The following is a 24,286-nucleotide window of genomic DNA, read 5'->3' on the forward strand; positions in this document are numbered from 1 at the left end:
AAAGACTCAGACTGACGAGGCATTAGGGAGCCTTCACAGATTCAGAGGAAGGCTTTGATAAACTGGAGAGCAATCAGGGTGAAGAGAGCATAATGAAACACTGTACAAGGAAGCTTAGAACAGGACAGAAGGTTTCATTTTCCCCTCACAACCTGACGCTGATCTGGCAGCTGTTCACTGCAGCTGTTTCGTCACTCTGTAGAAATCCCTACATTAAGATTTTTCACACATTTCAAAAGTCAAGATCTTTTGACAAAGTACAACAGCAGGGTAAGATCCCTGTGTGAAACAAGGATTTGGACAATTTCAAGCATCTGCTGACCATTTAGTATTATAAATTATACACTAAAAAGTGTCAAGTCAATATGCAATGCTGGTATTCTTCATGCTGCACAACAATATAAAAGAATAATCAAATTGGAACTGTGACTCTTTATTAGGCAAGGTTGAGAATTCTGATTGGACAGAAGTTTGTATATTTAAGGCCTTATATAACTAACAGAAAGGACCACCAGCATAAGGATCAGGGGGAGTTAACCTCGCCCAGGGAAACAGTGGCCTTCAGTGGTATTACACTGTAAGGCATTTCAGCATTGGCTTCACTTTTGACAGCCAATATATGGACTGATAATAAATGAACTGCTAAATACTTCATTAGTTCTTAAAGACAAATTATGTTGCTGCATAAAAAAAATAGTTGATGACAAATAGGAAAAATCAGTAGATACATTCATAAATCAATCCATCAATCAATCAATTAATCGATCACTCTGTGGCCAAACTGACAATGAAAGGGAAAAAAAAAAAGTTTTGAACTTCCTCTTTCTCTCAATTTAGCTTCTGCCTTCCTTTAGTTGCGTCTCCTCTTCCACTCGTATGGATTTGAAGTCTTATTTTGGGTGTTACTTGGGCTTTTGAAGCCCCAATCAGCTGCTTCGACGTGTAAACAGCTTTCCTGTAGGCAGATTTAGTCTTCATAACAGATGTTCGAAAATACCAGAATAAGCAGTAAGCATACCTGCAGCAGGATCAGGATCAGTTTTAAAAATAAAGAAAAAGTTTGTCTTCATTAAAAAAAGAAATCTCAAGTAGATCGAAAGAAAGACTCAATAAGGACAGTTACTGTAACATGCTGCCATTATGCCGAACCATCCTAGAATTCTATTTCTTACATCCTGTCTTCGCATTGAGCCAAAAAGCACAGCCTGAGTAATGAGAAATTATCTTTTTTTAACCAACAGGACATGCAGTACTGCACAAGATGACATGACAAAGATGTGTGAAACAACCAACCTGCCAAGTTCTCTGAAAAACTGTGTCAAGCACGCTCATAAGAACTGATGCAGAGGGGGTTCACCCTGGACGCTGCATGCAGCTAACTGATAAATAATACAAACTGAGTAATGATGATAACAATGCAGTAAGTGCAGCACTGGAAGAAGATGGCTGATTTTAAACAATACCAGTGAGGCGCCTCTCAGGTGTGAGCTGGACAGCAGTTTGATCTGCGAAGCGGCAGAGGATCATGTGTTCCTGAAACAACGACAGAGGAAGAGTACAGGCACTTTATCTATTGCATACTTATTGCAAACTTATGAATGTCATCAGTCCAACAACAAAAGCTCTTTGAGCCCCAAATAGCACACAAAAATACCTCTACTTTTGTGTGGATTCACATAATACTTTCAAATTGCACTTGGCAATAAAATGATCTTGATTATTATCATGAGGGACAAAAAATGGCTTAATCCTCATCTGTACAATCATCTTATTCAACAGAATGACCAAAAGACACCAGATAACAATGGCAAAGTGGATGGGATTTGTAAATCTGGATAAACAGCAAAGAAAGATTGCATTACAATCCCTCCGATGTGCTTAGTTTTAATGGATTAAACTTGAAAATGAGATGGTTTATCTTGTGACATCATAAATACGTTGGATCAAAAAAGTTTAACATCCTCTGACACGGATATTTTTATCCAGAATGTCAAGCTTCTGACACCAGCACTGGCAGCCCGACTCTCTAACAAGCCTCCTGTGGTAGTTCTGTTTAATTCTAATCCCAGCAGCAGTCACTCTGTCTGCGTCATTAGAGTCTGTGACAGGAATCCTACCTGTAGCTGTTGAATTATTTTCAAGCGTTTTTTGTTTTTTTTTTAACATTAGGTCGCACATAGTAGCGCAGTAAATACAGCAGGTGTTCCCGGGGTGAAATGTGTACATGCCAAGTGTCCAAACACACTCAGATAATTCACTCCCAAGCAACGAACAAGCTTTCCTGCTCTGGTTTTTCCTTGTTATGGAGACTCAGGAGAGCGGTAAGTCATCTCTAACCTGCCTTGGCTTTAATTGATCCCATTCTTCACTTTGCAGGGTCAACACTGAACGCAAGGCCACTGAGCAGGCCCTTAAAGTTAGCGCTGAGCACCAATACCTCACACCATTAGCCCCTTATTCCAGCACCATTTGTCAGTGTGCTGTCATTCGGTTTAACTACTATAGCTCCAGAAGGATAACTAAGATTCTGCTATAAAACAGCACAGCGCCTGGGAGCAGAAACAGTGGTCTTCTCTAAACTGATCCCCAAAAAATTGTAAATGTCAAATTTTTGTTGCTATAGTAAAACCAAAGCGAGTAACAGTGAGATTTAAAGCTCAGATAATTTAATATATATTTCTTACTTAGAGCTTCCTTACTTTTGGAGTTTTTTTTGTTGGTTTGTTTTCCTTCTCTAACAATACTTTTGTCCAAATGGCAGAAAAATTACAACCCATTACTGCAGACCACTTCAATTTTCCAGCATCCTGTAAATAATAAACTGTCTTCTGTGCCTCTCAAGCTATGGAGAAGATTCTTGGTCATCACAAAGGGAAAGAAGTTAGAGGTGGTCTGATGTTGAGACATGTCAACTCAAGGTGGCTACGCTTAGAGCCTGCAGCTACTCCTGCACACATTTTCCCCAGGGCACTGACAGGTCCCATACATCACCAAGGGATAGGCCCTTCTGGAGTGCTGGGATTTGTCTGTGCTGAGCGATAAGGGATTGCCTGTAGAAAGGACCGGGAAAATATTTGTTCCAAGGACAGCGATTAGTACGGAGATTTTATTAAATCCATTTTATTTTCGGATAGAAAGAAAAAAAAAAAAAGGCTGTAATATCAATTCTTTAAAGCAGAGTTTTTTTTTTCCAAGTCCAATTAGGAAAAGCAGAGATGGATTCATCACTGACTTGATACCCTTTATATGAGCAGCGTAACTATTAAGTGACCGTTCGATCTCACAAAAAACTCAGAGTGAAGGGTGAAAAAACAAGTTAAAATCTTAAGCATGTATCATTCTCACTCCACAAAAAGGACTGCTTAGCTAAACGTTAGTGCTACACAGCTCTGAAACGATCATCTTCAGACCAGCTAGAAATGACTTTCAGAATAAAGGTTCTTTAAAAATAATAATAGGAATAATGATGCTCATAACTGATTTGTGGATAAAGGTTGCAGCCCGACCCCGCCTTGTCTCTGCTTGTCAATTTGTTGCTCACCTGTTTGAGACTTTACTGCCTCTCAGTGTTTGATAGGTGTTGTCAGCTGTGGTATGAGAATACTTTCAACCTTTCAACGGGTCACTGAACAGCGGTCCAGGCATGTGAAGCTGTACGTTTTTAACTAACTACCTACTACTACCCCAGTCTCCATTATACGTTTGATGGTAGGGGCCCATCCTAACCACCACGGAAGAGAAAAAAAATGGGAGACTAATTATGAAAATATTATTATAATATATTATATATCAAATCAAAATACATCAAATTAATAGAAAAACTTTAAAAAACATACCTTATATGTAAGATTATCCTTGAATCTTTTGCTGGAAATAGAGATAAAGGGTAAAAAAACATTATTTTACTACGGAGCAAAATGTAGTTACTGCACATATGCAGAAGAAGTTACGTACAATGCAGAAGCATTCAGCCTCTTTGGCATCTAAACTATGATGTTTCCCCTAAAAATAGGAGTTCAAATGAAACCTGGGATGGGTGCTGAATCACTTGATCAAAACATGATGCCACCACCACCATGCTTCACTGTGGGGGTGGTGTTCTCTGGGTGATGAGAGGTGTTTGGCCTGCACCTCAGGAGGCATTGTCCTTGAATTCCACAAAGTTCACTTTAAGTACTTTCTTCCACATATATGGGGATTTTCCCAGGTGATGTTTGGCTTCCTTTTTTCCTTTAAGCAACTGCGTTGTCCTGGCTACTCTTCCGCGAAACCCAGCTTTGTGGGGTGTATAAACAGAGACCCTGGTCCTGTCGGTAGCCACACCAATCACTGCTTCAGGTGCTTTGGCCTTTTTCTCACTTCTTTGATGAATGAACTCCCTCCATGGTCTGTGAGTTTGGTGGCAAGCCCTTTTTTGGCAGGTCTGTTGTGTTGACATAATTAGTCCCTGAGGGATTGGAGTATTGGATATATTTTCACAAGAACTAATCCAAACTTCTCAAGCACTTTGGCCCTGCACCTGTCTGGGGAGCGGCCTGGGTATCATTGCGCTGCCTGCTAGCTTGTGCCCCTCGCTTAGTGGTGCTGCAAACTTGGAGGTCTTTTACAACAGCTGAATATGCAGTCGTATTACGTGACACTCATGCTCACAGGTCGATTTAACTGAACAAATTATGTTACCTCTGAAGTTAATTGGCAGCAGCAGATTTTAATTGGTCTTCACCGCAAAGAAGGTGACAAAATATCAAAGGACGTTTTTAATTTTTTCATTTTTTTAGAATTTTTAGATAGATTAGAATTTTTTTGGAACATTTTGTTTTTGTTATTACCTATTACAAATAGGTACTTTATGTCAAACTCTAATGTGAAGTCCTGAAACATCTCCAATAACAAATTGCAAGTCGACCAAAGAGGAAAATGTCAACGGAGGTTAGTGGTATGGGGACATTTCTTCAAAGCACTGTTAGGGGTGGCTGTCACTCAGGAGGAAGAGCAGTCGGCCACCAATCAGAAGGTCGGTGGTTCGACTCCAGCTTCCCCGGGCCACAAGACCTCAATCAAGACACTAAACCCCACGTTGCCGATGCATCTATCTGTGTATGAATGCGTGTGAATGGGTGAAAGCTTTGAGTGGTCAGCTAGACTAGAAAAAGTAGAGTCCATTTACCATTATATATGTTTACATTCTGGGGAAAGAATTTTTTTTTTTATTATTATTATTATTAAGACACACCTCTATGATAAATCACTTTCTTCATGGAAAACAAAAGACTTTAAGAACTTTTGTGATGACATAGATACAAAATGAGTTTTTTTTGTGATGGTGTCGAATGGTTAATGGTTGATGTTAATTAAAGAACAACATAAGGCGGGCTGAAGGTCAGAGACCAGTGAGACCCCACTGAGGAAAGCAGTGCTCTTAAGTAACATTAACGTTTGACGTGTCAGTGATACAGGCGGTTAAGTTTCACAGCTCATAAAAACCTGGGAACCGCCTGGAATGTCTGCACCTGCAGAATGTCCACAAGTACCTGGGAAATAACCTTAAGGAAAAACACTAAAAGTGTCTAGATTGACAGAGTCAGGTGCAGAGGTTCACTGCACACACTGCCCTGCAGAAACACAGCTTCTTCTTGTCCATTGCAGCTGCAAAGTCTTTTTTTTCTGTCATTCCTTAATTTTTAATGAGTTTACAGAAGGGGTCAAGTTAGCAAAAGCAAAGGAAAATCTTAGATATTTATACTGTAGACAGATGGAATCTTACAAAGTTACAGTTTTAGGGTTAATATCAAAGACAATATCAATTAATATCAAGGATACAGAAAATATTCTAATCTTAATTCACTCGCAGAGGCCCCTAATATCACTCATCTAAAAAACTCCAAAGTACTGACAGTCGGCCGTTTAGCTACAGCTGTCTACCAGTGCAAGTCCAACTCTAATAGTAACGAAAAAAGCTTCACTTTTTACCCTATTTGGTAAGTGATTACTGTAACTGTTACTAGAAATAATAGCCTGTCCCAAAAACCATGCAAGCATCTCAAGCACACACTACACAACGACAATCACCCGTCAGTTTGAAAGACCAGCTCATCCTTTCAGGGTCATCAGGATGAGAAGATCATCCCAAACCACACAGTACAAATGATGGGGTACGTTTCCGTCAGTGTCACTCAATCAAGGAACTGAGGCATAGAAGCAGATGCACAGGAGGAAAAGCTGGTTGTCACTCAGCTGGTGTTGAGCTGTAACTGCAAAAATTGCTGCCTTGATAATGGAACGTGCCGGGGCCTTTGCTGCATGCACTTTCGTTCACCGAGACTCAAACTTGGAGCTGTGTTTGCATTTGGATGCTGCAGTTCGTCAAGGCTGACTCTCATCTCTGCTTGTGTTTTTGATGGAAAGGATTTCAAGGTGTAGTGGGAGTTCACATATCTGCTTTTTGTTGATGATGCTGCCCTTCTGGCTCCATTGCAGGAGGGCTTCGGGCACACACGTTTAAGCTGTTTGTAGCGGAGTGTGATGTGCTTGGAATGCTGATCAGCACCTGCAAATCTGTGGATATGGTTCTCTCATGGAAAGAGAATCGTATGCTGCCTTCAAGTGATGTGAAATAGCGTTTCCCAGATGCAGTTCGAGTACCTTAGCCAGCATCACACCAGCTGTGTGACATGTGGAACGTCAACATTTTCATGTCGTCTCCAATGCTAACAGAGCACTCACTTTGGCACCATTACCTCAGAAAACTAGCTTTTCTTTTTTAATGATGCCTATTTTCTAAACATGAAGCCCGATCTGGAAAAGGGTCCCCAGCAAAATACACAGGTCATGCAAACATTGTTGGACATGATGTCGACCTCACAAAGACAAAAATACACAATTCACCATAGTTTTAGTGTGCAGTCAATATGTTACACCTTATTATGATGAAAATTTCACATTTTCTGCAAATCCAGGGCAGGGACACAGGTTAAGAGTTCAAAGCAAAGATCCACAGATATCTTTCTCCCCAGTAGACTCATCCGGCTCTTCCGGGGGTACACTGAAATATATCTCCTTCGAGGCATCCTCGTTAAAAATCTAAAGTGCTCAACTGGCTCCTTCTGAGGCCAAGGAGCAGCAGCTCTACTCCGAGCCTCTCCAGGATGACTGAAGTCCTACTGAGACCAAACATCGTTAGGAGCAAACAAATTTCAGCCCGTTGTACCTGCAGTCAAATCATTGTTGCTCACCCACAGCTGCTCAGCACGAGAGAGGGTTGGAACATAGATTAACTGACAGCTTTGCTGCTGCTGCTACTGCTACTGTGAAATGGTTTGAAAGGTTTGAAAGAGGTTTGAAAAGCAGATGGAAGTATAACTGCACGGTAAAATCATTACAACACTGAGGGTGTTTGCTGACAATATTTGAGAAAGTTTAACAAACCGTCCTAAATACCGTTCAGGTCAGTCAAAATCGAACATGGACATTGAATGAATTAGTAAGGAACTGGTGAAATCCCTGAACGTCACACATACAGTAATTCATTTAACTTGAGGCGTGGAGCAGACTTGCCTGCACAGGTATCTCCATTAAAACCTGTTAGTGTTACATCAGCAATTCAACATAACAGCCTCGCTTAGCGCCCATCAGTCAAATAAAGTTGTTTTAGCAGCCTTTGACCTCGTTATGATTCTTAAGCAAATATAGAGGCATTAGTCAACATCACCACAGAATCAACACAATTTAAGCTCAGCACAGTATCTCATTTTTGGTTATTTCTCCTCTATTCAGACAGCATTTCACGAGCAGCAAGACCACGGGGCATTTTGGAGGCTATGTTTTATTGTCTTTATTCCTGTTCCCGCAACCAATATGGAGGAGCAGAAATCAGTGCCTTTGCATTAGTAACCCTGTTCTCAGCTGCTGATGACAAGAATGAAATTATTAGCGGAAGACCCTGCTGAGGCATATGCGACACCACTGCTTCATATTTTCTGTGTTGCTGATATGAGACAGGAGGAGAACAAGGAGGAGAGAGAAGACAGATTATGTGTAAGCCAGAAAGAAAAAGAGTGAGAATAAGTATGAGAATGATGGAGAGCTGGAACTATGAAGTGAAATTAAAAAACAAACAAAAAAAAACATCACTAAGAGAAAGGAAGAGACAGAAGCAGAATTACTCGGGTACGGAAACCAACAAGCTCAAAAACAACATGTTTAAAAGCAGAACTTTACAGAGGTGACACTGGATCGAGGTGCAGTGAGCAGATACAAACCTCTTGGGGAAGCTGAACTTGACTGCATTCTGGATGAAACCGTAGCAACAAGGACTAACGACAAAGGCGGCTCCTGCCTGGATGCAGTGCTCCAACACCATATCTGTTGCAATCCCACATGCATGGAGGGCAACCTGAGTTGAAAGACCACAAAATACGGAGATTTCTTTAGTGATCTTGTTAAAACTGTGGTTTGTCCTGAACAGCAAGACTGATACTAAGAGCACTTGAGAGCAATCACTCAATCCCATTGACTACTTCATAATGGCTATTGTAGTTACATAAACCTGTGCTTGCAAAGGTGCAGACTTGGGCAGTTAGAGCAAACAAAATGTATTAGTGCTTTAGGAGAGAGGGCACGAATGCATCAAGACTCCCATCGAGTGGGCAAACTGTGTGTGGTGATAAACACCAAAGTATACATTAGTAATGCTGTGGTTGTCCAGTGGATAAAAGCAGGACACTAAAAATCTTAATATTATAGCTTGTATCTTGTGTCTTCTTTCTTGCCCAATACATCTGCAAAGATAAATCATGAATCCCTAAAAGTAATGATTCTAAAATTGAAAGTACGGTGGTAATAGATGACTGCCTCTGAAACAAACACTGGCTAAATAGATTCTCTGTTAATGGTCCAAATAAAATGCATTACCAACAGCCTTATATGACATTAGCTACTGAGACTCCCTGAAATTAAACCCTTGCAACTTAAGCAGCCGCCTCACTATTCTCTTCTTGTTTTCCAAGTAGTTGTCACTTGGCGTCTGTGAGTCTAAATTGATTGCATGTTGCCTTGACAGCAGTGCCACAGAGCAGAAGTTCAGAGCTGATGAGGGGAGGATTGAGCCAACTGGCTGGAGCTCCACTCACGGGGAAGAGAAGATACAGACACTGAGCAGCATGGCCAAACCCACTCATAAAGTCAGTGGAATGTCTGGACAGGATGCATTTCTTAGAGGCTCTTTAACTCTCAGTAAAAGTTGCCCCTCTCCATGTATCAACTCACCAACTATACTCGGTATAAATATGTTTGAGCTCCAGATCAGAGCTCCAGGTTCAATAGGTGCATGCTTACCTGTGCCTGCCCTAAACGTAAACCTACACGAAGCACAACATCAAAATTAAAAGCACGTCAACCTTTAAAACAAAAAAACGCAACACAAGCAATAAGACAAGCAATAAGACCAAAAAATGAAAAATCTGAAATTCTAACATCTCACAAAAGCAAAACACAAAAATCTATATATTGCAAAAACATAGCGAGAAAACTGAAAAAGGTAACCTAAAAAACACAGAGAACATACAAAAAAAAACAAACACATTTCACAAAGTCCCACACTTCATAAAAAAAAGATAAAGCAAAGATTAAAAAAAAGAAAAGACCCTGTTTCTTCCACAGCACTTTCCTTTCTGGACTCATTTTAAAGAGAGGGGTTAATATTCATTATATTAAATTATAAAGAGGCACTTTTTAAAAAAGACAGCATTGAAACATATTTAAAACAATCAATGTGAATCAACGTATTATATGAATGACTTAAAAAAAAGAGGTGTGGAGGGGTTATAACATTGTGAAATGTCTTGGTTAAAGCCATTGTATTTAAAACACTAAATACTGTATTGCTCTATGATGACATGCACATTTATTTAAACAAGTAGTTACCTTAAACTCAGAAATGTGGAATTAACATTAATCAGCAGCAATGCCGTGGATCCATTTCCCACTTAATCTTACATGTATTCACATCATGAGGGAAGAGCTTCACAACAACAGGTTTCAGAATGCTGATGAGGAGGAGGAGGAGTAGCTGACAAAGACCGCACGCTGTCTGATATTACACGCCCACATCTAAAGCAAAAATAATTAACAAACAAACCCCATCAGTCTTATGCAGCTACATCATTTCTTATATTAGTCAAGCTGGGCTAAGTTCTAATTGTATTTTATAACCTTTACCCTTGATTCAAAGCACACAAAACCACTCAAGCACCATAAGTTTGATAAGTATTTATGATGTAGAAAAGATCCCTGCTTTATCGATGAATGGCTTTTTTTTTTTTGTATTTCTAAAGCAGTATTTAAAAAGAAAAAGCATCATGCCCATTATGACATACCCCACCATGTTCCATACGTATTTAGCAAGCATTACCACAGCAGGGTCCTGAGGACGAAATCCTTAATTAACATGAATCAACCATTTGAACTATATTCTTTATGAATCCATCATTTCAAGAGTGGAAAATATGTCTTTCAATAATCACATCACTGGAATAAGGAGGCTTCATTATTCTTACTTAAGTAATCACGTCCTTGTCTTCCTGGGTCTGAAACAGGACAAATGTTTGCATCATCAACATACCCAACTCTAAAGCATCCAGACTTTTCGTTGTTATTTTTTCTTTACTTTCTGTAATAACGTTACTTAAACCGGGAAAAAGAGAAAGCATGCGCATATCTGCAGTTCTGTTGTGCATCTGTGGACATGTAATGGCACACTGTAGATTGAATACACAAACAACCAACAACAATGGCGTGTAATTACTTAGAATAAAGAAGCCTTTCAGTGGGGATGAGCAGTCTTAGGCTTTATAAAAGACAGAAATACTCATCCTGAGCAAAAACGCAGACTAAATCTTTCATGGAATTAGGGAAATACTCCTGATAAAAGCCTCCTAGATCAATATCAGTTTTACGATAAAAGCTGCAAGAAACGAGATAAACCACATTTTTGTTAAAACAATAAGCAAACAATCAGACTCGGTCAGAGAGTCATTATCACTTTCATTACTCTCAGTCATTATTACTTGTTAAAGAGAGAAAGGCAGGAATCCCTCAGGTTGTTAGAGAGTGACAAGACATTTATTATCTTGAGGTTATCATACCGTCAGAATGTCGTACTGGTCCATGTCTACCTGAGACCGGTTCCATGGAAAGTCAGCGTGAAAGATCAAACGCTGCCCAAGACTAGCGGCACCTCAACAGAATTAGTCTGATTAAATGAAGGGGATTACAAATGGGACCATTTATAATACGTAATGGGTTTCAAATCATCGTGATGGGGGGGCTCTTTCAGGATATCAATGATGGCAGCGCAGAAAAGGACAGTTTCATACTTATCCATATATCACGGAAAAATACAACACAAGCGTGTGTAACCTCTCTGGCAAAGCCATTTAAAAACAAAGCCATGTTGTCGAGAAGAATAATCTGTGTGGTTTGTTTCTTTCCAAGTGGAACGGGTCTCAGGGGAGTGAGGCCTCTGGAACAAAAGCTCTTACTAATTGAAGCAGGTACAAATATATTGCGGTTTGTACCTGAGGAAGTTCAAGCAAGGCCACTAGAACAGCTCAGCTATGAAACATAAGAGGAAGGTGGACCTTTCCAACACGCTTGACGGAGACATGAGTCTGAGACATTTGTTGGAAGCAACTACAAAATCAAGAGTGACGGCAGTTTTATAAGAGAAAGCCCACTGTCCTCTGTATGGAAACGGGTAAGGCGAACCTACGTCAGGTGAGAAGAAAAAAACACAAGCGTAAATCCCTCCTTTTGTTGTGTTTTGTGTGCACAAAAGGAAGAGCAAACAACCATAGCTCAGAACTTATTTCTCCTGGATGAGAATTGAAAGTTTCGAGCTGTCCGGAGACGACGGTGGGTGTTTCTCAGCTGAACTGACGATGCTTGCCGAGCATCACTCAATGATGAAGTGCCGTGCAGTGCAGTGCATTTTCTCTGATGTCAGAGCTAGTCGTCCAAAAAAAAAAAGGAACACACACTGAGAAATATCTTTTGAGCTCAACAAACAGAGACAGAAAATATTTTACTTTCCAGACATCACATTGACGATGCTTTCCTTTCCAGCGCTCACTCCATCTACAAACATTCAATAAAAAGCTTAAAGCGAGGGTGGATGGCGTATTCTCACAGCAAGCAAGAACAAACTTTGAGATTAAGGCCGCTCTCTGAACAGATCGCTTTAACCCAACATTACCTCTGTCGTTATTTTTCTTTTGGCTCTCCGGCGATCAAAGGGAGAGGAGTGACTCGCTGTTCGGCTGCAGCGCAGGGCGCTAAAAGGGCTCTGGTTAAAGGCTTCATCTCAGGAAATGAAAAGCCATCTTCGCTAAAATAATTGCATGTTGGCATTTTCAGTTTCTTCAAAAAAAAAAAAAAAAAGAAAAAGAAGAAAAAGAAGAAAAAGGGATATATCACTTCATCATCACTTCACATGGTCCTGCTCCTCCGCTGTGTAGAAATGTTTCCTGACAGCTTACACTGAGCCTATGCTAATTAAACATGTCATGGAAGTGTTAATTAAAACACCTCCATGACATTGATTATTATGATTTGTAACATCAAAATGTTAAAAAGTCAATGTAAATATGAACAGAGTGAAAATCACATAAGAGCATTTGAATGAAATATTCTCAAATACGGTAGCGTGGAACTTTATGGAGAAGAGGTTTCAGTGTTCTGCTTTTTCTCCCTCATTTTGTGTGTGTATATGTGTGAGTGACAATAATTCCATCCGCTCAAAGGTCCACTGTGTAGGATGTGCTAACACCGAGAGATGCAAACTGCTGGTTGCAAAAAAAGTGAGCATGTGACACCCACTAAAGTCTGAAAGGTCCTTTAATGAGCCAGTGTTGGATTTGACACTTCAGGAACACCTCCCTGCCTTTGAACTCACCAAGAGGGACATAAAAAGGCATATAAATGGCTCTTTTAAAAGCACATTTCTGCATCAATAATAATACACTCATGACTATTGTGTCTATAGTATTTCTGCCAACATCAAGCCCGAGACGCTACTCACTGGAGCTTTCTAACGTGGAAGCGGAATTACAATCGCACCTCAGAAATCCAAATTACACCGACACAAAACAATAAAACCAGCATTAAATTAAACAACTGCGCAGGTATTACGGTGGTAATGATCTCAATATCACCAGAGGCTCTGGAGTAATTTCAGCGATGTTTACCCTCACAAACAAATCCTACAGTGCTGGATATGTCCTTAAAAGGACGTAGACTCCTTCTCCATCTGCCGATGGCACCAAACCAAATCCACACAATTCCAATGTTGAAAACCCAGAGGCAAAAAGACTGCACACAGACAAGCTCCAACACAAAGCCAAGCAATTTCAACTTCCCTTATTTATTCTCAACATGTCAACAAATATGTTAATGTCAACTTTATCCGAGGCTCAGTGTGTGTGTGTGCGTGTGTGTGTGTGTGTGTGTGTGTGTGTGTGCAGGCTTTTTGCCTTTGGGTGACACGTAACACTTTTTACATTCAATTTGATTTCAGAGTCCATTTGCACCTTAGTTGATTATTCTATGGTCCAGGCACCTGAAATGGTTACCACGCTCTCTATAAACCTGAATTATTATATGGAAAATGCAATAAAATGGCACAAAGGGATGCTTTTTAAATTCGTGTGCCTTGTTATACTCACCCCGATGTGAAATGGTCCAGTGAAGTACTCCAGATTGGCCTGAATGAAGCCAATGTTTTTCAAACCGAGCTCAGCGCTGCGACTGTGGGCCCTGACTAGGGACTCCTCTTTGTTCTCTATGAGGATGACCTTGAATTTAAAAACGAAACGAACAGTTCACACATCTGTATTCTTTAAGAGACCTGAAATGAGCAGGAGTAAATCTAAAATGCAGAAAAATGTTTAGTATGCTGAGAAAAAACTATCAATACAGGCAAATATCAATTGAACTGAGGTTAACACAAGATTCTAAAGAGCGTACTACTAAATATTACAGTATATCTGATACATTTGAATCCTGTTAATGATTAAAACTATTATTAGTACTGTGTTCACTTGATTGTATTTAGTCGGCAAAATACCAAATGACCAGAAAGTCATTGTTCATTTGAACTGAAAATACACTCTACCTGACAGTCAGGAAGTGTGTGAGCCAGAACAATTCCCACATGGCCCTGAAAGACAGGACAAGGAAAAATCAGAGAGGAAATAAAAATGCCCAACCGGACCACAACACGCGTTGAAAGACAGCACCCACAGAGTTATGCTTAGTACAGCCCTTTCAGACGACTGCTCTGAGGGGGAATTCTCATGAATGTAATGACTACTCTGCTTAAGTGCATAGGATAGCAACAAAATGCCTTTGACTGGCAAAGAAAAGTACGACATAGGAATATGAGGACTTCTTTCATTCGAGTTGGCCGCTAATGGAGCCGCCACTTAATGTAGCCATGGTCAAATCTAGCAATAATGGCACATGTGGTTGGACTGATGGACAAAAAAAAAAAAAGTACCGTTCCGCTGCAGAAATCCACAACAGTGTGTCCTGGCCTGGCTAGCTCCGTAACCATGGCAACCAAGTTATTCAGCTGTTGCATTTTCCTGACTGCACGGATGTTTGACATTTTGCCTGCAAAGAAAAACAAAAGAGAGAGAGAGAGAGAGAGAGAGAGAGAGAGAGAGAGAGAGAGAGAGAGAGAGAGAGAGAGAGAGAGAGAGAGAGGGAGGAAAGAAACATTTAAACTCTCATTGCAGTGGAAAGCAACAGATTGTCAGATTTTCAGAGCGAATACATTTGAAAATGTTAAGGGATGAAAAAGAAAAATCTGCCCGAGAGGAGAGAAATCACTACAAATGAAATTTGGTCAAGATTTTAAAAGGCTACTTTCTGTCTTGGTTGGCTCCAGACAATTTTAACATTACAATGTACAAAGGGCTGATGGCGAGTCAAAAGACTCTCCTCTCCCTCCTACAACCGCTGAAATCATGATGTACAACAAACCATTGCGTGTAATAGTTATAGTACAAAGATGAAAAGGCATCCAACTCTCTCATCAGCATGATTCTAGCCAATTGCCATTTGGGGCGGGTGGGCAAACAATCTCTCATCATAAAAAGTGGACCTCTGAGCCAAAATCAAGTATATCATCTTTTATGGCAGAACTCTCCACTGCTGTGCAAGCAGTGTGTACCCCATTAACTCAGAGCACATTGCAGCCTCCTGAATCCTGTATGCTGCTGCACCATATTGGTAGTGAGTCACTGACGCGCTGTGTGGAAGCTGCTTCTGGCTCATATATCTGGAATGATGGGGGTTTAGTCTCCCACCTCCCAGAGTCATATTCAGAAGTAGAATATCAAGAAAAGATAATATTCCAACACTTCCATGCTCACAAAGCTTTGTATAAAACCGCAGGAGCGCAAACATGAAAGTTGAGGTTTTCTTACACTGAATTGTTACTGAGCTGATCACAGTCACACACTTAACGCAATTAAAAAGCTGCAGATAAATGGAAATGTGGTCAAGTGGCCAGGTATTGATTCTAAGTTCAGGCACTATTTCTGCGACTCCAGAAGGAGCTCATAGCTCTAATAATAGCTCATTATACAGGCTATTTGATGCCATTGTTTAATCTTATTTAGATTAGAAAGAGAATATTTCAATTTGACCCTGATTATCTGGCCACTTGGGAGCATTGGCTAGAAACTTTGGCAGTTATTAGCTGACAGAGTTGGTTTGGCAAACTTTATTAGTCACATATTAAACAGATATACTGCAAGTTTTACATTTGGATTACAATTCCATCCATCCATCCATTCTTTTTTTCTTATACCCGCTTAATCCGTCGGTTGGTCTCTAGGGGGCTGGAGCCTATCCCAGCGGTCATCGGGCTGGAGGCGGGGTACACCCTGGACAGGATTGCCATTCCATCACAGGGCCACACAGAGACAAACGACACAAACAACCACACACACGCTCACACTCACTCCTAAGGACAATTTTAGAGACACCAATTAACCTAACATGCATGTTTTTGGTTGGTGGATTACAATTCAACTAGCTTTAAAAACACAGGATTAGTATTCCCTCTACCACTCTAACACAGAGTGACTATAGCATCTCAACTATTTCATCAAAAAGACAGAAGAAAAACCAGAGAAGGTGCACTGACCCCATCTGCCATCCCACCATTGCTGGTAAAATACAAGCAATGATAGAAACAGTGAGAGTTTGTTTATCAGGGAACCACTTTCTTTTTTTTTTTCCCAGCAAGTTGACTCAGGATTTGACTTCTGAAGTTCAGTTAGTAGAAAGCCTGCTGTGGCAGCATCATCGGGGGTGACCCGAGGATCCATTAGCCTGCGTGTCCTTTACTAAAAGGTGCCTTGCAATCCTGTGAGTCACCATCTCCTATTCTGATGCTGTGGTGCTTATCGAGCAGGTCCATCTCACAGATAAGAAGGGAAAGACATAGCTCTGTGGGTGAGGGGGGCGGGGGGGCAACAGCTTTGACTGTTCGGAGGACATGCTGGTGTCAAAAGCAAATATCACGGCTGTAATGAGATTTAGGTTGAGATGTGGCTAAATATGTTAGAGTTCTAAGTTTGTACCGCAAGTATATTGTAAATGTCGACATTGCAAAATGTAGGAAAATGCTTTATTTTCGAGAAAATGTGGCATATTTGAGAGACTTTGAAGTACATAAAAAGAAAATCAACTAATTTTCAGCCCATGTAGCTCTTGAGTTTCTTCATATTTAAGCAGAAAAACACCTAGCTATGCCAGAAACTATGTCCTGAGACGTGAAAAACGTCTTCAGATGTTTTGACTACAGGAATACCTCTGAAAGCAATCCATTAGAGACCAAAAAATGCACAGGGTGTCATGTTAGGAAATGTTGAGCCAGGTATTTAAAAAAAACATTCCTGGAAAAGTCACGTGCGGTTCTACAAGAGGTAGCCGAGTTAAGATATGCTTCAAATAATAGCTGTAAAAAAAAAAATATCTGGATAAGCTATACACTTCCAGGAGAAGGTCATGTTTATGTCATGTCCATCTGTTACAGTTTTTTTTTTTTTTCACGTATCAGAGATTATTTAAAATCCCCATTCAACTAAAAGTCAGGTTTTTAATCTTTTAACATTTTAAAAAGATGTTTTTTATATGTAAAAAGACTAAATAAGCATTGATTCTAGTAGCTCTGGATTTCTGCTCTGCATCCCTTGAATACCACCTACAGTCTCAGAAAGATGAGACTGACGGCCTGTATCTGCTGTAAGAGGAACCAATCCTGTGGGTACAGGTGGTATCTGAAATGCACTGTGAGGAACAGATGAAATGAGAAGCTATCTGGACAAGCTACAAAAAGGTGTCAGCTGGGGGGGCACGGAGCCAGTACCTGGCCTGGGTCTTAGCTCAGAGAAATGTCTTAAGAACATCTAAAAAGGATCTCTTTCACTTCTCGTGTAAAAGTGAAAAACAATACACACATGTTAAGTCAGAAATTGCTAAGCTGTTCAAATACAGGCATGTAGCAGATCAGTGTTCATGTAACCGGTGAAAAGAATATGAAATCCAAGCAGTACACCGTGCATAGATGCAAGGCTGGCTTTCACAGCCATGACACCGGTGACACTGCCTAACAAGAGAGAAGGAGCTCATTCCATTTGTCAGACTGAGACTGGAAGAGTGCAAACTGCACATCTCTCGAGGGCTGTGAACCAGACAGATGGAGTTCTTGGGCTAAACTAACCGAACCAAATTAAAAAACCTGCCTAATAAACCACAAACTGGTTTGCAGAAGAATGCGGGGAATAAAGTAAGTTCTTAAAACCTTTTCCATTAGAACTCCGCTTAACTTTCCTGCTCTACGTTATTCTTTGTAAAACGATTGGACACACATCAATTAACTATTAACACATACTGATGACTTACTAATTACTTAATCTTGATCTCAACAAACAAGACTCAGAGGGCCATTTATAAGGCTTTACAATTACAGCAAAATAGACTATTTTTTTGCTCCAGTAAAATCACTGTGCAATTTAGAAATGCTTGCACTTTCAAAAGCCTGTCAGAATACTTTCTTTTAAGTCAAACATTTTTCTTTGAATGTCTTTATTGATTGTTCTGTGGTTACAGTGTACGTTTCTGGCATGTGTACCTGCAGCTGCTTCTCATTGAGATGTGAAAATAATACCAAGTAGTCTCCAAAAAGTCTGGCCTGGCTGGCTTTGGTCTAAAGGTGGTGGTCGTTGAGTTTCTTCATTAACATCCTCAGGCTCTGTGCAAGCTCAGATATATATGTATATATAGGGGGTTTTGAATTAATAATAATTTAAACCAACACATTTTAAATATTATACTCAATAAATTAATTTTGAGCTGAAGCTGCAGTATAATTACCATCATATAAGAATAACTTATCTCTGAAATATTCTCTTTTGAAGCAGGACATAACAAAGCTCAGTATGAGTAACAATGGCGATGTAGTCAGGCTGCAGGCTCAACATATCTAACAAAACCTTGAGACTCCCTTTGTAGAACACCTCTGGTTCGAATGCCACTTACAGCAGACACATAAATAGCGCTCAAAGAGAGCAGTTCTTCACAAAAAAAAATCAATGTAGTTTTTTCCTGGCAAATCAACGAGGAGACAGACAGGCAGACAAACAAAGCCAGTGAGCATATACCTCTGCTTTTTGGTGGAGCAATAACAGGTGACAAGCTTCAGAGCTTCAGCACTGTGCAGCATGCCTACAATTATGCTGCAGCTTATTAAAGAGAAGTTCAAGGTGGAACATTGAGCTGTAACTTAACATAATCTTGTTGGACTGGCTTGAAATTGGGGGAAAAAAAATAAAAAGAGATTAAATGCGACAGTTTAAGCTTAAATTGTTGTCATGCTGCCTGGAACAGAAATGTGTCCTTTCACAGCAACAGCCACAGAAGACGTGAATGACCTGGCGTGGTGGCGGGCCAGAAGCCTGCATAATTACCGGAAACAGTCCCTCTCACAGGTCACGGCGCATATCCAGTTTGGTTGCACTGTTACGTTTCAAAATGAGCATACGGCTCATGTAAGATGCACTTTCCCTCCTCCAGACATATTCAATTACCAAATGTTCTCATTCGCATGCAAAGCAATGCTTTGTACAAACAAAAGTTTGACGATATAAAAAAAAACTGTGTGACGTGCAACAAAGTGTAACTTTCGGCGAACGTAAATAAAATAAGATGCAAAGTGTATGTGACATCGATTTTTGTTTCATTTCAACATTTTTCTAGGGGATATTGTATTTTTTGGCCATGAAAATGACCGACTGCTTCAATATAGCCAAGCAAAACAATCTCTAGCAGTGAGACTCTTTCTGCAATAGCCAGCAGAGAACTCTGAAGCATACAGCTTTGAGGAAAAAAAATTCAAATGCATTATTGGCTGTGACCCCGGGCAGCACATTCCCAGCTCTGCTCAGGTGTGGAAAGAATGACCCGAGGCTACTCTGTCCATAAGCCAATACATCAGTAAACCACAACCACAGGGTAAACAGAAGATTTTTGCTCGGTTTGTGTACTTGACATGTTTGTTTTTTTGCATTTTTACGACCATAACTTGAGCCGTCTTCTATCGAGTCGTATTACTGCAAATCAACCGCAGTCACATGGGACCGGCTTCACGACTCAGCTGGTTGAGAGATGAAGGCACAAGTTCCTTTTTCCAAATATCTACATGTATGACATGATGTAGACTTCTCTTTGGTGAAAAACCTTTAAATGATACATAGTACTTGATAGACTTACATGAGTCTGTTTACGAGGTTATATTAGGACATGAACAATCAAGCTATATTTCCAAAATTCAAAAAGAATTTCACTGACAATGTGTAAAGACGCTGGGCAACTGATGAGATCTATTATTTTATCTTTATGCATGATAGTTTTTGAGAAAATTTTTCTCAATGTAGAATTTTTTTGAAGAGCATGAAAGGAAGAGAAAAAAAAACTGCGATGTGGACAAACCCGAAACAGCTCCTTTACATTAAATAGTTTGCCTTTTTCAACGCACGCATTCTGTTCTGCCTGTACTCTGCCCGAGCTGTCAGAGGGAGGGAGTTAAATGGCACAATGCTGGCATCAGTGACGGCTTGTGTAAATGTCTTTTGGCCTGCCACCTTTACTAAATCTCCCAGCCAGAAGGGCTTTTAGCCCTTTCACTGCAGAGCTAACTCAACTACAAATAAAGGCTACCTGGACAAAAGCCAGCTGGTGTCCCTGCTGCTCCCGGTTTTATTACAGAAATGCCAGGTTTTCAAAGCCATCGGGACAAATAAAGGGATTCTCCTTTTGACCCTGCAAGCTCGTGTTGATACTACGGGAGTAGTCTACTGTTTTTTCGCAACAATGTCATCTTTTCCACAGACGATTGCCTTCAGCGTCATCCGGTTTTATATCTCACACAATCTATTTTTTTGCAATAGAAAATATACACACGGTCCCAATAGGTATCTGTTCCCTCATTATATCCGCAAATGTATTGGCACGCAGCGATATTCTTATATAGGAAAATGGGGCAAGAAACAAGGGACTGCAGATTGGCCACAGCGCATGTCCTTTGGATAATTAGTCAAGGATTTAGATTAATCATTTATGTCTCACCGAGCCACCTGCATACTAAAAAAAAACATCTTATACACAGTACTGTTAAACTTAGCACACTCTCTGTGTTACTAACTTTTATAATATACACCAGCATAAAGCAATTAACACACTATGAATTTTTGAAAAGATAAATTTGCTGATGCTCTTCACTTTGTGGCTATGAGTCATTGTTTCAGTTTTAGCAGCTGCAGATACACAAGTATTGAAACTAAAATGATAAGAATATGAGACCAAAGTGGCTCCAGCAGACTCAATGACTCATGTTCACGAGTCATCAATCAACAGGTTTACTGTTGAAATGATCTGCAGATGCAGAAAGAGACAAAACACACTCGCATAAAACTGATAACGCACCCCTATATCACAGTAATCCAACACCGTGAGGGTGTAATGCACGAGGGAAAACTCCACTTCACATACACGCCAAAGTGCATGCATCTTCTTTTGAGCCAAATTAGATGTGGGTACTGGGGGGAGGTCCCTCCTACATAAGGGGCGCATCTGACAGTTTAGACTAAAATCAAATGTGACACGTCATCTATTAGAGTTCACTCTGTGCTAAACATCATAAATGAGTTTTGGCCTTTTTTTGAGCCTCTGCTGACACAAAAAAAAAAAAGGAATTCCACCAAGATGACTTTGTTCAACCTTTGGAGGAGAAAATATAAAGGTGACACATGTAATGATGAGAATAGCAAACGCTTTAATTCATCTGTCAGGAGTTAAAGTAAAAGTAAAACAAAAGCCCTTTTTGACATAACTAATAAATTGGGCTTTTCAGAGAAGAAAGAGTTGCAAAGGGATTGAAGCGTAAATAGAAAAATAAACTCAAAAATAGAGTCAGAAAAAGAACAAACTTAAACTAAATAAACTAAATTAACGAGACACATTTTGGAACAAATTATTGAGTCAGACGTCAATTAGAAATAGAACGGTCATTGTTTTTCCTCCACAGCCTTAGCTTTGCATATGAAAAGTCCATTTAATACACTGCTTGTGATCTATCGGAACTAAACTCCTGTTTTACCAGCTGCCATTCCTCCTTGGTAATTCATTCACACCAATCAGTCGGAGGCGACTCAGCCCCAAACTGTGCTTTCAAGTCGGCACCATGGAATCAACCATGACGACGGCGTCACAGGTAAGAGTGGCTTGTTCCATGACGTTTTCCTTTATGCACCTAACCCCCCCTTTCACCTGTATTACTACCTTCTTCTGCCAGTTCAGATACATTTCAGCTGTGGATCAACTTCAACCCCCAGTGCTGCTTCAATACTGCAAATGACTGTAAAGGTGCATCACTCCCAGCTCTAAAGTCATATGTGAAAAGTGTTCGGTCAGGTTAGGAATAAGATCCAAGTTTTTTCCATACAAATATCACTCACTGCATTTTGTTTGTTCCTGACTGAGATTTTCTGGATATTCAAGATTACAGATTTGTTTCTTTTATTATGTAATTAAGAAAGGACGCTCAAGTGAAACAGTGGTAGCCCTGTTGAGGACTGGAAGAACAAAGAAAACTTACAGTAGTAAATCCAGTATGGTGCACTGCACTATTGTGCTGTGCTGTGCACAAAATTACCTTTATGGATGAAGAAAAACTTCTCCTGTGACCTCGCCACATTATTCAGTGTCAGATGTTTGCAAATTGTAAACCGGCCTCATTTATTTTGAAAACGAGTCCTGCGTTTTGATGCACATAAAAGAAAACTCGAGGAGAAGAACACCTCTCTTCATGGAAGGACCAGGGGCCTCATGTACAAAGGGTGCGTACACACACAAAAAAAAAGGGGACACTTTTTCACATCAACGATCAGATGTATCAAGAGCGAAATGACCGTGGAAATGTGCGGTGCCACGCGCCAACTTAAGGGCTGGCGTACATACTTTTCTATAGCTGTTGATTCTTTGGCGACACATAGAGGTGATGTTGGGAAACTGTTATAATAAATAAATGTGAACACAATTTGTCCTCAGAGTGAGTGATGTGCACATTTGAGACACATGAACAATTAACACACCCATGTGTCTGCAATTACACAAATGGATATAAAAGCATGCGCAAAGTGGTGCAATGCATGCCATCAAAAACAATGGCTGCTTTAGCTGTATAAGAAGACATTGCAAATGGTGTAATTCGAAGAAAGCGTGTGTTCAGAGACAGAGAGGATTTGCTGGCACATGATGACAACTGGCTCATCAGCCGTTTTGAGGGCAATCCTCCTGGAACTGTGCGCAGAGCTGCGGCCGGCGTTGATGCGCAACAGCGAGGAGCCATGGGCTGCTTGTGCCACAGGTGATGTGCACACTGGGGTTCATAACAACTGGGGCACAAACAGCCCAACATTAAAGCACAATATGAAGCGAGAGCCGGTTTTCCTAATGTAATTGGAGCTATCGACAGCACACACATTGCTATAAAAGCGCCATCACATGATGAATTTTTACATGTTAACTAGTAACATTTTCATTTGATCAATGCACAGATCATATGTGATGCGCAAATCCTTTGTTGGGGTGGCCTGGTTCAACGCACGATTCATACATTCAGTAACAGCATTGTTGGGAACAGCTTACAAGGTGGCACTGTGCGTAATGGGTGGCTTCTTGGTGAGCAACTTTATTCGTGCAATTGTCCTAATATTATTCCCCGTGACATGCATTGAGCATGTGCGCCCCAAATTTCTATCCCGTCTTCACAGCATCATTACTAGTTGGTGGTTAAAGTTAACTTGCTGTTTTTTGCTGGTTAAACTACAGCTTAAGATCTATCTAACAAGTCCCTGTGCAAATGTTAATAACCCTGTGCGTAAAGTGTGAAATGTCTTTATCAGCCCCACCTTTTCCCCGGTGCACTTCTGCACTATGTTACTGTATGAACAGGTTTGTTGTGAGTTCCACAAATACATAGGTAATCAGAGTCACCCACATGTGCTCCCACCACCCCTGAGAAAGCAGTGTCACCCATAGCTGTCCCGACTCACTGTTCAAACAGCTTGCTTTGCATATTTAAGTAGGGGCGTGGACAGGGAGAGGTCAGGTACTCCGACATGTGCGCTCAATTCCCCGTTGATTGGGATGTACAAAGGAAATGTGCTTGGATTCATGCATACGCACAGATTCATACATCCGGATATTTTTGTGCTTGGGAGGGCATTTGGGTTTATGCCATGTTTCAGTAGGAAATCCAAGCAAGTCTCTGTACATGAGGCCCCAGCTCTTCATCTGTTGGATTTGCGGTGTTGCTGGTGCCGAGGGAACATTTCACTAGCAGTCAAATTATCCTAAACACACGTTAAAGCCATAATGGACTACCTCAAGAGCTTATAGCGGACATGTTTCGACCTGACCCTCAGATCCCCGACCTAAACATCACTGAAAATCTGCCCATTGACCACAAAAAGAGTAGCACATGCGAAATGAGCCAAGATTCTTGGAGCACTAGAAAGTTTTAAGCAGAAAGAAAGGGTGGACATTCTCCAAGTCTCTATGCTGGCAACAAAAGGCCTTTACAAGCTGTGATACTTGCCAGAGGGAGTGTTACTTAATACCGACCATGCAGGGCGCCCAGGCTTTTTCGTAGCTGTTG

The 24,286-nt window shown here is 40.5% G+C and overlaps 1 protein-coding gene across 1 annotated transcript in view; it reads right to left on the reverse strand.

Annotated features, from left to right (window-relative positions):
* The window catches only part of gstcd (glutathione S-transferase, C-terminal domain containing), a 47,597-nt gene that overhangs the window by 3,829 nt on the left and 19,482 nt on the right, over positions 1-24,286 (reverse strand). The window contains exons 6-11 of the mRNA XM_072384997.1: positions 14,552-14,667; positions 14,168-14,212; positions 13,719-13,847; positions 8,259-8,392; positions 3,837-3,867; positions 1,464-1,533 (exon numbers count right to left, since the gene is read on the reverse strand). Coding sequence (XP_072241098.1) covers positions 1,464-1,533; positions 3,837-3,867; positions 8,259-8,392; positions 13,719-13,847; positions 14,168-14,212; positions 14,552-14,667 — 525 coding nt within the window. The remainder of the gene's footprint in view (positions 1-1,463; positions 1,534-3,836; positions 3,868-8,258; positions 8,393-13,718; positions 13,848-14,167; positions 14,213-14,551; positions 14,668-24,286) is intronic.

This window comes from Leuresthes tenuis, unplaced genomic scaffold, assembly GCF_036924035.1.
Source record: "Leuresthes tenuis unplaced genomic scaffold, fLeuTen1.0.hap1 SCAF_4, whole genome shotgun sequence".
In the NCBI taxonomy this organism is placed as follows: Eukaryota; Metazoa; Chordata; class Actinopteri; order Atheriniformes; family Atherinopsidae; genus Leuresthes; species Leuresthes tenuis.